The sequence below is a fragment of the Callospermophilus lateralis genome, chromosome 4 (assembly GCF_048772815.1).
Source record: "Callospermophilus lateralis isolate mCalLat2 chromosome 4, mCalLat2.hap1, whole genome shotgun sequence".
Classification (NCBI taxonomy): Eukaryota; Metazoa; Chordata; class Mammalia; order Rodentia; family Sciuridae; genus Callospermophilus; species Callospermophilus lateralis.
Window position 1 is genome coordinate 868600 of NC_135308.1, and position 13295 is coordinate 881894.

The following is a 13295-nucleotide window of genomic DNA, read 5'->3' on the forward strand; positions in this document are numbered from 1 at the left end:
AGGTTCAGCCCTGCTCTGGTGTTCTTTAGGAAGCATGATGATGGATTCCCGCCGAGACCTCTTGTGCTGCAGATTTTTGCAGCTGGTGCTTTGCATTGCGGGGCTCTCTTGGAAAACCATCTCCTGTTGTCGCCATGCCTGCCTGGCACTGCCCAGCTAGGGGTGTGGACACAGCCTTTCTCTTCTCACAGACTCATCCCTGATGAAAGTGCCTGGGCTCAGATCCTTAAAGACCTGAAATGAGGTCCCAGCGAGGTGCCACTTTCAGGCTCCAGATGCATCTAATATTTTAAAAGCCACCATAAAAATTGGCAGGCCCACTTACCTTCTGTCAGCAGCCCCTCGAACACCATTTTGCCATCTCTCAGGAGCACATCCCTGAATGGCAGCCTCACTGTGGAGCATGTGTGCAGGCTGCACATACCTCATCAGCCTTACTGATGAGAAGCGGATGTCATCAGCAGCTCTGGGCCACTTAACTTGCCAGACTGTCCTGGGCCTGTGGATCTTGTTCAACAGTGAACAACCTTATTAGAAAAATGCAACAGTTAATGAGATGCCCCCCTCTGCCCGAATAATAACCAAATGCATTTTATTTATTTGTTTTGAAACAGGTTCTGCCCGGCATTCTGCAGAAGCATTGCTGTGTGCTACCAGACAGGAACACAGGTACCCATTATTCTTCTGATTTGTGGCCACAGGCTGCATGTCTGCGGCAGTATGGAGAGGTGTGACGCCTGACCTGGGTGTCGTGGGCTTTTAGTGCAAGATGATACGTTCACTGAACAAAGCCAAAACCAACATCTCTGTTTGTGCAGTGGGTTGCAAGCTGAGCGCAGAGGTCTGTCTTTGCTGACACAGGACTTAGCAGACTGATGTCCTGGACTTCTAAGGGAAGCTGGTGGTTTTATAAAGCGGAATTCATTGGTTTAAAGCTGTTTCATTCGCTCATTGCACTTATTTACTAAGAGACCCACTGTTGGCTTGTGTGGGTGTGTTTGAAGCCCACCGTTGTGGAGCCCTTCCTTGGCCATGTTAAGAACCGGCTGCAGGTCATCTCCTGGGGTCTTGGCAGCCACCAGCAGGTGTCCTGGAGTGGGACCTTCCACGCTGTGTCTGTGCAGTCCCTCACTGTGGTCAGACCTGTGTGGCCGCGTGTCAGCTCGGTGCTCTAATTGCTCCTGAGGAAACACGATGGGCATAGAGGGTGTAAAAACCCCTTTGGAAGGCTGTTGTTTCAATAAGAAAGAGGAGATTGAGTTGGCCTGGGGCAGGTTATCCTGTGGATAGTGTTTTAGTTGCTTGTTTCTTGGAGCTTCTAGTGTGAGTTGTTTTCATCAAAGAAACTGCAGTCTGAGGAGAGCTGGAGTGTGCGTCCCCCTCCTTGGGAAGGCTGGTTCTGTCTGGTTGGTGTGTGCGGCAGGGTACTGCTGTTGGTAAGAAGCAGGTCTGCTGACCTTACCTTACTATTTTCTGACGGACACAGAATTGAGCACAATGCGCTGTTGGGTGATGTTCAGTTGGATTTGCTCTACTGTGACATGAGTGGCATCCTGCCCAGCCAGCTTGCAAGCGCCGGACTGAGGGGCTGAAGGGCACAGTTAATGTCACGCATCCTGGTGTAAAGTGTAACAGGGAAACAGGGCTTTACTTTTACTTAGGAACTGGGTGGATTATGCTACCAATCACATTCTTTTTCAAAATATTTATGGAACTGTTCATGTTTGGTTTTCAGCCACTGAAATATCTTGGCTATGAATGTGAGCATATTTCCTGCTTTTAGAGAAGCAGGTTTAGAATGTGTTTGGGTGTTTTTGAGCCTGTTTATTTTCTGGAAGTCTTTATCAGCAGTGACAACATGAGCGCGCCACATGCAAAGGACCAAAAGTGGCTGCAAACCCTGCTCCCCACCAACCTGAGTCTCACAGGGAGGAATTTGCTTCCAGATCAATCCCATGTACCAGTTACTGCTCTGATTCTGAGACACATGTGAGCCATGAAGAAGCGCGTCCGTGGCTAAGCAAGGTCCCTGGAGGACGGTGGTGATTCTGAGCACTGCAGTGAGTTCTCGCACTTTGTTTTGTGCAGCACTTCATGGTGCTGTGGAATGTCTTACCACCTTGAGGCGCTCTGTTGCCCTTAGCCCTCAGGCAGTCAGGCCACCTCCACTGGGGCTTGACCAGGAGTCCGCCCAGGCCATTCGCGGACATGCTCTTGTACCATGATGTGCTTCGCCTGCATTAGGTTGTGGGAACCTGAGGTTCAGTGTGCAGAGGGAATGAACTGCCTCCCATGGGAAGGAGAGGTTCTGGGTGAGTTGTCACTCCTCAATGGACAGATGTACCAGAGCTTCCGTTTAGCCATCTGACGGGGTCGGAGGTGTGCAGGGCTGTGTGATCACAGGGGTGTTGCTGGGAACCTGTGATTGCTCTGCTCCTCAGTGGCATGGCAAGCTCCTTAGCAACTCGAGCAGTGTGCCGACCCTCCGGATTCCACCATGCGCTTTCACAGTCGGTTAAGGAGATCAAAAGTTCCGCAGGTGGAAGGTGATGATGGCTGCGTGACAACATGACTGTGCCTGATGCCTCCAAACTGTGCCCTTCAAAGTGGTTAATGTGAATTTTATGTTATGTGTATTTTACTACAATTTTAAAAAAGATCTACTTCTAGATGAGTCGTTGCTTCTATCTTCTGTTTGACTCTTCCTTATTTTAGAAGTGCTGTCTAAGCCCTTAGCTGTATATATAGTATGTGTCCTGAATTAAACAGTGCTGCTTTTGAAAGACACAATCTGCTCTCCGGAGAACTGAGGACAGGCAGGGTCATGCTTCTTTAATGAGGGAGGAGCATGGCTACAGACGCTGTCCCTTTCTTGGAAACGCAGACCGAAGTGCAGACAGCTCTCAGGGAACAAGGCTGAGGCCTGGATGTGGCTTGAAGGTAGTGCACTTGCCTAGCGAGCATGAGGCCTGGGTTTGATTCAGCCTTTACAGAATGCAAACATTCTGCCTTTTCTTCTTCTGGTGACATCTAGTTGGCTCCCATCGTGCCTTGGGTCTTGAGCCTGCATGAAAGCCCAAGGGGTGGTGTGCTGGGGGTGCAGGAAGGGCTCTGAAGCAGGGCTGTCCAGAAGGCATGGCTCCTTGGCAACTGGGCTCTGCTGGTGTTTGGGACCCCCTGGTCACTCTCTCTGCCTGAACCCAGAGCCAGCCGTGACTAGCACTGGGTGCTGATGAGAAGTGCTGCTGGCCCGTCTCCAGACACTCTGGGCAGGCTATGAAAGCAGGGAGCCTGGGCACTGTGGGGCCGCTCCTGTGTCCTGCATGGCTGGCGGGTCTTGGTGGGCTCGAGGCAGTCCAGGCACATAGCCAGTCCCTCGTGGATCTGGAAGCCTCTGTGGGCAGCGGCTCCCGTGCATATCCTGGGCTGTGGCTGGTGCTTCCTGGGCTGTGCCCATCCCTACTTTGCAGGCCATTTTCCCTGCAGGCCACTGTGGCCTCCTACAGTTGCTTCCTTGCTTTCCATCCCTACCTTCCTGAGAAGAAACCTCTGCTCCTTGGTGCAGAGTGCAATAGCACGTTGATTAATCTCTCTCCCTCATGAGAGGGTGTGTGCAGCTGGGGTGTGAAGAACACACCAATGGGACTGCACGTGAAGGACGTGGCGGACTGTGAGCAGGTGTTCCCTGACAAGGAGGTTCACGGGGGAAACAGTGTGGGTGATTTTGTTCTGAGAGTTTCTGTCTTCCTTGTCTTGGTCACCAATGGGGTTTGTTTCTGAAGTGCCTGTTGTTGAGGAGCCGTGCTCACAGGAGCCTGTGATGGCTTGGCCTTGCGTCCAGGCTGCTCTGAGGAGAGCGGAGTGGCCTCAGAGCACTTACCCTGTGCTCATCGGGAGAGTGCCTGTCCCCCAGCCAAGAACGAGAAGTTTCAGGAATGAGCTGAGAGTGAGCCGGTCAGCCGTTCTCTCCTTGCAGACTGATGAGAGAAACCAAATGACGAGCCCTCAGACGGGGCAAGCAGGGGTGGCACTTGAGTTTTGGAGTGCTTTGGGTTTCTACTTGATAGTGGATGCCAGGAGCCCATGAAGCACTGTGTGTTAAAAAGTGGGTGAAAGGTGTTAGTGTTTCCCATGTGTTTGTGGGCCTGCTTGTTGCTGATTTGCAAACACCTGGTAAGCTCACCTGAGACTTGAGCACCACCATCCCAGGCATTGCGTCTGGCTGGGTCGATGTTGGTCAGTGTTGAATAAAACTCCCTGGGGCCAGGTCAGGGAGGGAGGGCAGGACCCTGATTTGTTGTGTTTGTTGGTTTCTGGGGTTTGAATGATCCCACCAGGGTCTGTTTCAAGCTGTGCCATGCTGAATAGGGTGGGCGGTGCCCTTACCGTGTCAGTTCTCTTGAGCTGGCATGTTAAGGCCACATCCTCACGTTTGCCAGGTGCAGCCTTTCCTGGCACGTTCCTGAATGCCTTCTGGGGACTGCGCAAAGCCTTCTCGTACACCAGCTAAACAAACCCGTGACTGAAGTTACCATTGGCAACAGGGTGCTGAATTTTGCAACATCCTCGTAGGTCCTGCTGGATGTCAAGTGCACACACACTCTTCCACCGGCTCTGTGAGGCCCCCGGGGGTAGGCACGATCAACCTCATCAGACCCCAGCAAGCAGTAGGGCTGGTGACAGGGAGCAGTGCTTGGGCGGTTCACATATTTAGCTCAAAAAGGCAGAGGGCAGTCTTTGTTGAAGTAGTAGGAAGGGTTGCATTTACTAGTTCTAAAGCCCCTGAATTTCTTGTGAACTGAAGATTTTCAAGGCTTTTAATTTCTTGGCAAACAAGTCCAGGAGGATCAGCTAGTGAGTTTGCTGGTCTCCACCAGCCTGTTGACAGGGACGTGGCTCACAGCTGGGCAGGAAGCACTGTACAGTGAGGCCCAGGGCAGTGAACGCCCTTTCGTTGATCTCCATCAGCCTGCAGGTGATTCAGAGTCTGCAGGTAGGCATTACTCCTGGGTCGTGGGTGAGCTCTGGCTCTAGCAGCACATGTTCTGTGGCACTCCTGCGGTGGTTCCTGACTACAGGCACCTCACGACCGTGGTGTCGCCCACCTGGCGATGAGGAAGAGACCCAAGGCCCCCACTGTACACACCTGTGACTTCAGTTTCTCACTCTGCTGGTCTGTGACACCGTGAAGACCCTGACCAAGTCCTTCATTATCCACATGCAACTTGCCTGTCGAAGTGGTGCAGGGTGAGGTGATGTGGATGAGGAAGTGATCCTGGTGTGAATGGAGGGGCAGCTGGCTGGCCTCTGTGGCCAGGACCCCAGAGTCGCAGGCACAGAGGGTGCCGTGCTGAGAAGGTGATCCTGTACAGTTTCTCCACTGGGAATGTCTCTGTTGGCCATGTACCAGGTGATGGCATTTCAACTCTGGGCTGAAGTCAGATTCCACTTCTTTGAAAGACTACATATTTCAAATAAATTTCTTTTTACCCAGATACTGAAGTAATTCATAGACCTTTCTCTGTCCACAAAGAATCAAGGTTGTGCATGTAGAGCGCCATGTGCTGATTCACCAGCCAAGAAAGATGAGGGGTGTCTGGGTTTGGGGAGTCAAAGTAAGTGCTGCTCTAGCCACAGGGTCCTTCCCCGTGCCCTCTCTGGAGGCCAGTGTCACTTCAAGCCGGTGAACAGAATGCCCTTCATCTTGCTTTCTCTCTGTGGCCCCCAACAGAGGAAAGAAAAACAAACGTCTCATATGCTCAAAGGGTTTTATTTTTCATAAACTGAAATGACATTATTAGAAAGTTGGTCATGTTATGTAATTACTGCCTGAGTGAAAGGTCACGGTCAATGTGTCAGGACCAGAATGGTCTGTTTCTGTGTGGACTCTTCTTCTCCCTCAGGTCCCACTTCTAGCTCAGACGGCATCTTTGTGCCAAGTAGAAAGACATGCAGCCCATGGGAAGTGCTGCCAGAATGCAGGCTGCGTCACCTGTGCCCTGGTGCAGTTCCAGCCAGCCCTGTCACCTGACCACAGGCTGCCACACATTTTACTCAGGTTTGTCACTTGTGCCAACTTGATGTGAAGAAGTTTCATGGCCCTAGCTGGGCACTGTGGTGGCTGGGCTCTAGCTGGGCACTGTGGTGCTGGGCTCTAGCTGGGCACTGTGGTGGCTGGGCACTGTGGTGGCTGGGCTCTAGCTGGGCACTCTGGTGGTTTCACAGCCCACCCTGGAGCTTGACTGGAGCCCATGCCAGCAAGAGTTGGTGGTCAGCCTGTGTGCTGTGGGCATTTGGCTTGGCCTGCAGGTTCATACTCTGGGGTGTCAGGGTGAGTCGATTCCTGTGTGTCCTCAAATTTCAGGACTCCAAAATGGCTGGATGCTAATCTAGGATTTTGCCTTTAACTAACAGTACAGAATGTGCTCGTGGTACAGACGGGACCTCCAAGTTCATGTTACTCCATGTTTTCAAAGCTCTAGGACAGAAAACAGAAGCAGAGACTTGTTCCAGGTGTCCTGGCATGGAGTGCTGTCAGATTTGTCCCACCCTCGAGAGCTTGGGCTGAGCCCCTGCCATGGAGGCTATGTCCCTGGCCTACCTCATCCCAGTGCCCAACTGGTGCTGCTTCTGTGGTATCACAACAGTCATCCTAGGAAACTCACTGCTGGGCTTGGGGTGTTGCAGAGGATCTGTGGTGGGCTGCAGAGCCCACCGCTCCCCTGGAATTCCAGAAGAATGTGACTGATGATGCATTCGTCAGCTGCTGGAAAACAAACAAACAAACAAACAAACAGCAAAACGTGCGATCGCTTTGTGTCATCTCGCATCTATCCACCGCTCTTTCCACCTGCCAAACCCCTGTCCATCCACCTGTCCCACATCTTAAGTTTGGGTGCTTATTAACCACAGCTCTGCTTCACTCTATACCTCTCCTTTCATTTTCCTCTTTGCCCCAATTTTCTCACCCACTTATTTTGTAAGTGCCCTTAAATTCTTTCTCATGTGAGAAGACATGCATACGTTCATCTGTACATAAAATCAATAACGAAGACTTAAGGTCCATATCAGTGATATGGCTGATGGCCAGTCTGAACCTGAACATCCTCCTCTCCAAAGCAGAGTGGAGGGCCTTATGTCACCTTTTATTATTCCAAATAGCATCTAATCTCTAGGGCAGTGGATATGGGAATGATAACCTAGTAACAAGACCCTGCTTCTTGGCTGGTTTTGGTCTGGAAGCCAGGGTTGAGCCCCCAGGGAGCTGTGTTGAGGTCAGATTGAGGGCTGATCGTGGGTGACATCTGCCAGGGTCACCTCCTGGTGAGAAGAGCTGGCTTTGTCCCCCTCTGGAGCACAAGGGTCATGCTGCCTAGGACAGCCATCATGTGCAGGAAGTGATGGACGAGAGGGGATGGACACGCACAAACTTGTGGCGTCTGGCTCTTGCATAGCTTGTCTACTTTAGGTAAAGAAGTAATGAAACCCGTATCCATACAGTCTCAGAGGTGAAGGGCTGAAGGTAGCAAATGGTTTAAATCATCCACTTTGCCGTTTTCCCCACCAAACATGCTTAGGTGAGCTTAGATGCAGGTGTTATTTACAAAGATGCTGCCGAGGCTAGGCAGTAGACAGAAGGTGAGGCAGGACCATGGGTTTGGGTCCAGCTCAGGGGGTGGACAGGTCAGGATGGCACCACCTCCTGGAAGGACTTAACAGCCCTGGTCTGATCCAGGACACACTCAGCCTCTCCAGGTGGACATTCTTCATGACAGTTGATTCTGATACTCGAACTTCTAGAAGGTTGTTAGGCCCCTGACTTTGGAATCTCTCTGCAAATCTCTTCAGTTTCATAGTGGGGTGTGGGGTTGGAAACTGAATTTTTTGCAACCCTTTTAATGAAGAAAAGAAGTCTGATTCCTGAACTCCTGAATCTGGCCTGGCCTTGGGACGCGCCTTGATGTATAGAAAGGGGTGTAAATGGGACTGTTTTGATCTGCTCAAGGCAGTGGCCACATCTCGTGGCCACTTAGGATGCTTAGGCTAGCCATCTGGAAGTATCCTGTAGAGAGAGGGGCTGCCCAAGGCTGGACATGTGAGTAGAGCCACCTGGGCCCTCCAGGTGTGCCCCGGCTATACCAGGAGCCCGCAGCCCAGGCAAAGAAGCCCTCAGAGGTATGGCAGATAAGTGGCTGTTCCCTTGATTGCCAGTCTTGGGTGGTTGGTCCTGTGTCGACAGCTTCACAGGAGACTGTTAGGAGAAGCCGTGTGTGTGTGTGTGTGTGTGTGTGTGTGTGCGCGCGTGTGTGTGTGTGTGTGATATGGGATGAGGCCCCGGGGACCAGGGAGGAAGACGGGAACCTTGGCTGCATTCCGCCTGTGCACTCCTGTGTGCTAGTAGTCCTCAGGCCCTCTCTGGGCTCAGTGTGAGCCAGTTTTGTGCTAAGGAAATGTGTTTTCCCAGGGACCTTTCCTCACCTCGTCGTGGATACACCCACAGCAGGCACTATCTAGTGAGGTGAAGCTGGTCAGATGAGCAAAGTTCTGGGCAGCTGGCCTTGGACGGCAGGGTGCCAGCTAACACCTAGTAGGGTGGCTGTGGGAGAGTGCCCTTGGGAGCCCCAGGTTCAGGTGTGAGGCACTTGCTCGTCTTGGCTTTCTAGCCTGGAGCCTCACTGTGGCTGCTGTGACATGTGGTCACCCACTTGCAATCCACCAGTCTCAGGTTTGGGCCCCTCTGCTAGAACATGCCCATGTTCCTTGGTTCTGGCCAGGCAAGTCTCCTTGGAATAGCCAGCGTTGGTCGCCTTTTTAAGCCTGAAGTAGAAAGTAGATTTGCCACTTGTCTGACAACTGTGCCAGCCTGCGGGCATTTGTGACCACCCGTGCCAGCCTGCGGGCGTTTGTGACCACCCGTGCCAGCCTGCGGGCGTTTGTGACCACCCGTGCCAGCCTGCGGGCGTTTGTGACCACCCACCTGGATTCCTGACCACTTCTCCACTGTGCAGATAGGTTGCACGTCGTTCCTCATTGATGATGGGGAGTCGTGCCCGCGCACGACCTGGAAGGTTCTTGGGCTCACTCTGACCCTGTGTCCTCGCCCTGCAAGTGTGGGCCACGGGGGTGAAGAGCTGGCGGTGGCAGGTCTGTTTCAGAGAATCAGGGTGTCAGTCTGTTCACTCAGCCCTTAGCTGTGGGACGACCAGCTCTGTGTCCTTTACCTTTATGTATTTTAGACATAGATATTTGGGTTAAGATGAGCTAGTTTGAAGACAAACTGAATACATTTTGTAAGTTATTGAAATTATCAAAGCATACTAATTAAAACATTCTATTGAAGTCCATCTATAGAGTGAGCTTTAAACACTATATTTTGAGAACAAAAAGTCTTAGTATCTGAAAACATATGAAATTTATATGAGATTGATATTAGGTTGGTTGAATGTATTAACAGGGAATGATCCAAGTAAGCAGCATGGCAGGAGGGTACCGATTCTGAAACAGACCTGCTGGCTGCCGCTGCCTGCCTGGGGACATGTGGCTCTTGCGTGTGTCTTCTTCACCCAGGTGTTGGGGGAGGAGGAGGGCAGCAGAGCCTGCTTGCCCAGGGCACGGAAATCAAACATGCCCTGCCCAGCAGCCTTCCTCCATTGTCACCACATGTCAGGTCAGTGTCCCCACCTTGAGGCAGGTGTGCACCAGGGGCCCTGGAGTCCTGTGTAGGGACCCAGTGGTGGGGATGGGATTCGTCCAGCCATCCCACTGACAGGCAGTGTGGTCTCTGGTAAGACTGTGAAGAGAAGGTGTCAGACAGGGCCGGGGACTGGGAGGGGTGTGCCTGGTGGAGTTCAGTGTCCCATATCCAGTTCTTCTGCTGAGGGACACTGCAGACTTCCAGTGTGGCATGCCTGCAGTGCTAACTTACTCTCTCCTGCCCTGAGCTCTTCCACTCAGAAGTGGTGTTAGCATGGAAGTATCTTTATCCATGGGTCACAGTGTTAATAACCACCTTCTGCCCTGGTCTGAAACCGCCATGGGGGGCCCCCAGGACCAGGGTCCAGTGGTGGACAGGACGGTCCCAGCCCCATGCACAATCAGGTCTATGCTGAGATCTCACAGTGAAGGGTCCCAGCACAGCGAGCACAGGCAGCTGTGGAGGAGGTGAAGTGCAGGGAGACAGGGCAGTGTCCTGGGTCCCCTCCCGTGGAGTCAGCACACTCTGGGCTGCTGCAGCAGTAGCTGTGACCACATGTGGGCATCACAGTCCAGCAGGCAACCTCACCAAGTCCTGGAGCCCAGGGCTATCACTGGGGTCTGTCCCCATAGACAGCCCTATGTTCAGGACCCCGGATTCCAGGCTCGGGTGGCACCATGCCTGCCCTGCTCACAGGTGGCGTGGGCACTGGAAGCCACAGCAGTCAGGGTGGCCCCCAAATCTGTATTCCAGATGCCAGACAAGGCCTGACTTTAGAAGCTTGCCTCTTGGAATGACAGTCTCAGGTCATTCTGCTGAGTTAGCTCACAGGTGTCCGAAAACCAAAAGCAAGTCTATGAGTAAGTATGTCAGTGCTTTGCCAGGTACGCAGAGAAAGCGCCCTGAGGCTGACGGCTGAGCCCTCTGGCCTGTGCTTGTGCTGCACGCCTTGGTGACTAGCACCGCACAGCTCCCACGTGTCCTGTGCTCACTATTTGATCAGGCGTCTGTGTGCAGGGATGTCACCCGACTGCCATCTTCATGACAGGCCCCCTGCATGGTGCAGCTCTGCTCTCTGTATGTGGTGCAGGTTTGAGTGGCTGCCGTCTGGCTGGCTCTCATGGGCTCTTTCTGTCACTCACTATTCTCACCTCCATCTGTCATGTCTCATCTCCTTCCTGCTCACCCTCTTCCCAGCATCAATCTTCACATTTTCTAAGGTGAGGCAGCTCCCTAAATTTCTCTCCTGGTCCCTATGACACATGCTGCCCAGGTCCCAAGTGGGAGCCTTTCTTGGCCTTTGTGCTAGGTGCTCGTGTGTGTACTGTGTGTCCATGTGTCAGATACATGTGCATATGTGCATGCTCTTGTGGGAAGCGCATTGGTTTTTTTTCTTTTTTTTTTTAAAATTGATTTTATTTTTTAAATACATGACAGTGGAATGCATTCCAATCCTTATTACATATAAAGAGCATAATTTTTCATATCTTAGTATATAAAGTATGTTCGCGTCAATTTGTGTCTTCTACATGTACTTTTTTGCATTACAATTCTTCTTACACATATATACCACAGTTTTTCATATCTCTGTATATAAGGAAGCACATTGTTTTGTTGGTGTTCTATTCATGTAGCTCTCCTGGGGGTTCCTGGAAGACGGGGCACATAGGGTGCATCCGGTCTCACTGTGTGTCTGTGTGATGGTGAGGATTCCTCCCTGCAGCACAGCTGTCCCTGGTGGCTTCTCTGTCTTATTGTCTGCCAGCCTCCATGCAGGGGCTTTGCCTTCAGGGGGCTTCTGCCTGTTCTGTCAGGTTGCCCAACCCCTGAGCTGTTGGGGCCGAGATCTGGCTCTTCTGGTCTTGTGTCCACCCTAAGGAACTCCTATGGTGTCTGCTCTTCTTTGGGAGTGTGAGCCTGAAAGAGGACAGTGGAAGGTTTAGGGGAGAGCTGGGTTGCTTGCTACATGAGCTGGTGGCCTGAGTGACATGGGGGTGCTGGCCAAACCTCTGCATGGAAGACGTTCACTGGGGATGACAGGCTTATTTGTGCAGTTGGGGTGTGGTCCATCTGGGGTGTGGCACAGCTGGACAGGTCCTTCATTGCTGCAGACATGAGGTTCCCTGGAAATGACTTTGCTCTTGCAACAGGTGACTGGCCTCATTTTCAGGGGTGCAGCGTTTCCACGTGTCCCTCAGCAGGCATTGGCATAGGCTGCGTCAGATCCGCTAGCCAGGTGGCTCTGGACTAGAGATGGGGGCTCTCTGGCTTGCAGCAGGTCTGTGTTTGGTATTCTGAGAGGGAGGTGCTGATCCCAGTGCAGGGCCGGCCTGACCCGAGCTACTGGTAGGAATGGCCATAGGTCATTGGAGTTGGGCTGAATTTTGTGATCAGAGATTAGTAACTTTTTAAAAAATTTTTGCAACAATGTCAAAAGGCATTTTATTGTAAAAATTCTATTCTAAAAGAGACAGTTTCTAAAAATTATTACTTCATTTTGTCTCTGGTGAAATCAGTTATGGGTTGGGTTTTAAACTAATTGAAGGACATTCCAAAGCACCGCCTGAGCCATGGTCTGGACTTCGTCTTGGGGAGACTGCTCTGAGTTGCCACCTGGCAGGCGTGACTGGTGGAGTGTGGACAAGGTGGGCCTCACGGCAGGGCTTGTTTGCTGGGTGTGTCCTCTTGCTCCACAGGATCTCAGGTGGCACCTCAATCACACCCAGGACACTCGGTCTAGAGCAAGTAGCCATTTTGTCAGGTATGAGTTGGGGTTAATTTGCAGGGATTAAGGACTGATGCACAAATAATGAAAGAAAAGAAGACGTTTCTTGTGGGCAAATGAATCCAGGAATTTTGACATGTAGAAGAACTGCCTGGGCTGGGAGTCAGCATCCCTGGCTTCTCGGGCTGTGTTTCTGAGGAGCCCGGTAGTGTGTGTCCAGGCGAGCTGTGAATTATTCTGAGACAAGAAACTTGACAGGCTGAAGGCTATTCCTCTTTGGCACCAGGGATGTGAAGCAAACCAGGAGCTTTCATCCTGTGTCTCAGTGACTGTGAGCAAGGCTGAGCCGCGTTGGAGTCAGCCAGGTCTCTGTGTCGGCTCTCATGGGCAGACGCTGCTGGAGTCAGATTTGGGGAAAGACCCTAGGAGAACTGCCATGGTTCCTTAGTGACATGGAGTGTGGGTGACCAGAATCACCTAAACACCTATGTTTCCCTCCTTTTTTCTTCCAGGGACTGTGGGATCATACACTCAACCCTGCATTCAGAGAAGAGCTTCCAGATCAAGTCCTGATTACTGGCATTTATGTTGAGGATATTTGCTAAGAAATATCCTCAGGGCAGGCCGGCCCTGCACTGGGATTAGCACCTCCCTCTCAGAACACCAAACACAGTGACATTTAAGTGTGTCTTATTAAAGGTGGCAGGACTTTTTAAAGGTCCCCAAGGCCAAGACTTCAATTTGGGTGGCACCCCCATGCTGGTAACGCCCCGTGTCAATGGAAGTGTTTTAACGGCCCCAGGTAGCGCAGATGCTCTGGGATATCTGGGTGTTGCTGGGAGTGGGGAGACTGGAGGAGAGCAAGCCCAGGAGGAG

At 51.9% G+C, this 13295-nt stretch overlaps 1 protein-coding gene across 1 annotated transcript in view; it reads left to right on the top strand.

Annotated features, from left to right (window-relative positions):
- Positions 1-602: 602 nt before the first annotated feature.
- Positions 603-13295, top strand: part of Dlgap2 (DLG associated protein 2) — a gene marked incomplete at its 5' end in the record, with an annotated part of 498702 nt that continues 486009 nt past the window's right edge. The window contains one exon of the mRNA XM_077109210.1: positions 603-669. Within this exon, the coding sequence (XP_076965325.1) occupies positions 603-669 (67 nt within the window). The remainder of the gene's footprint in view (positions 670-13295) is intronic.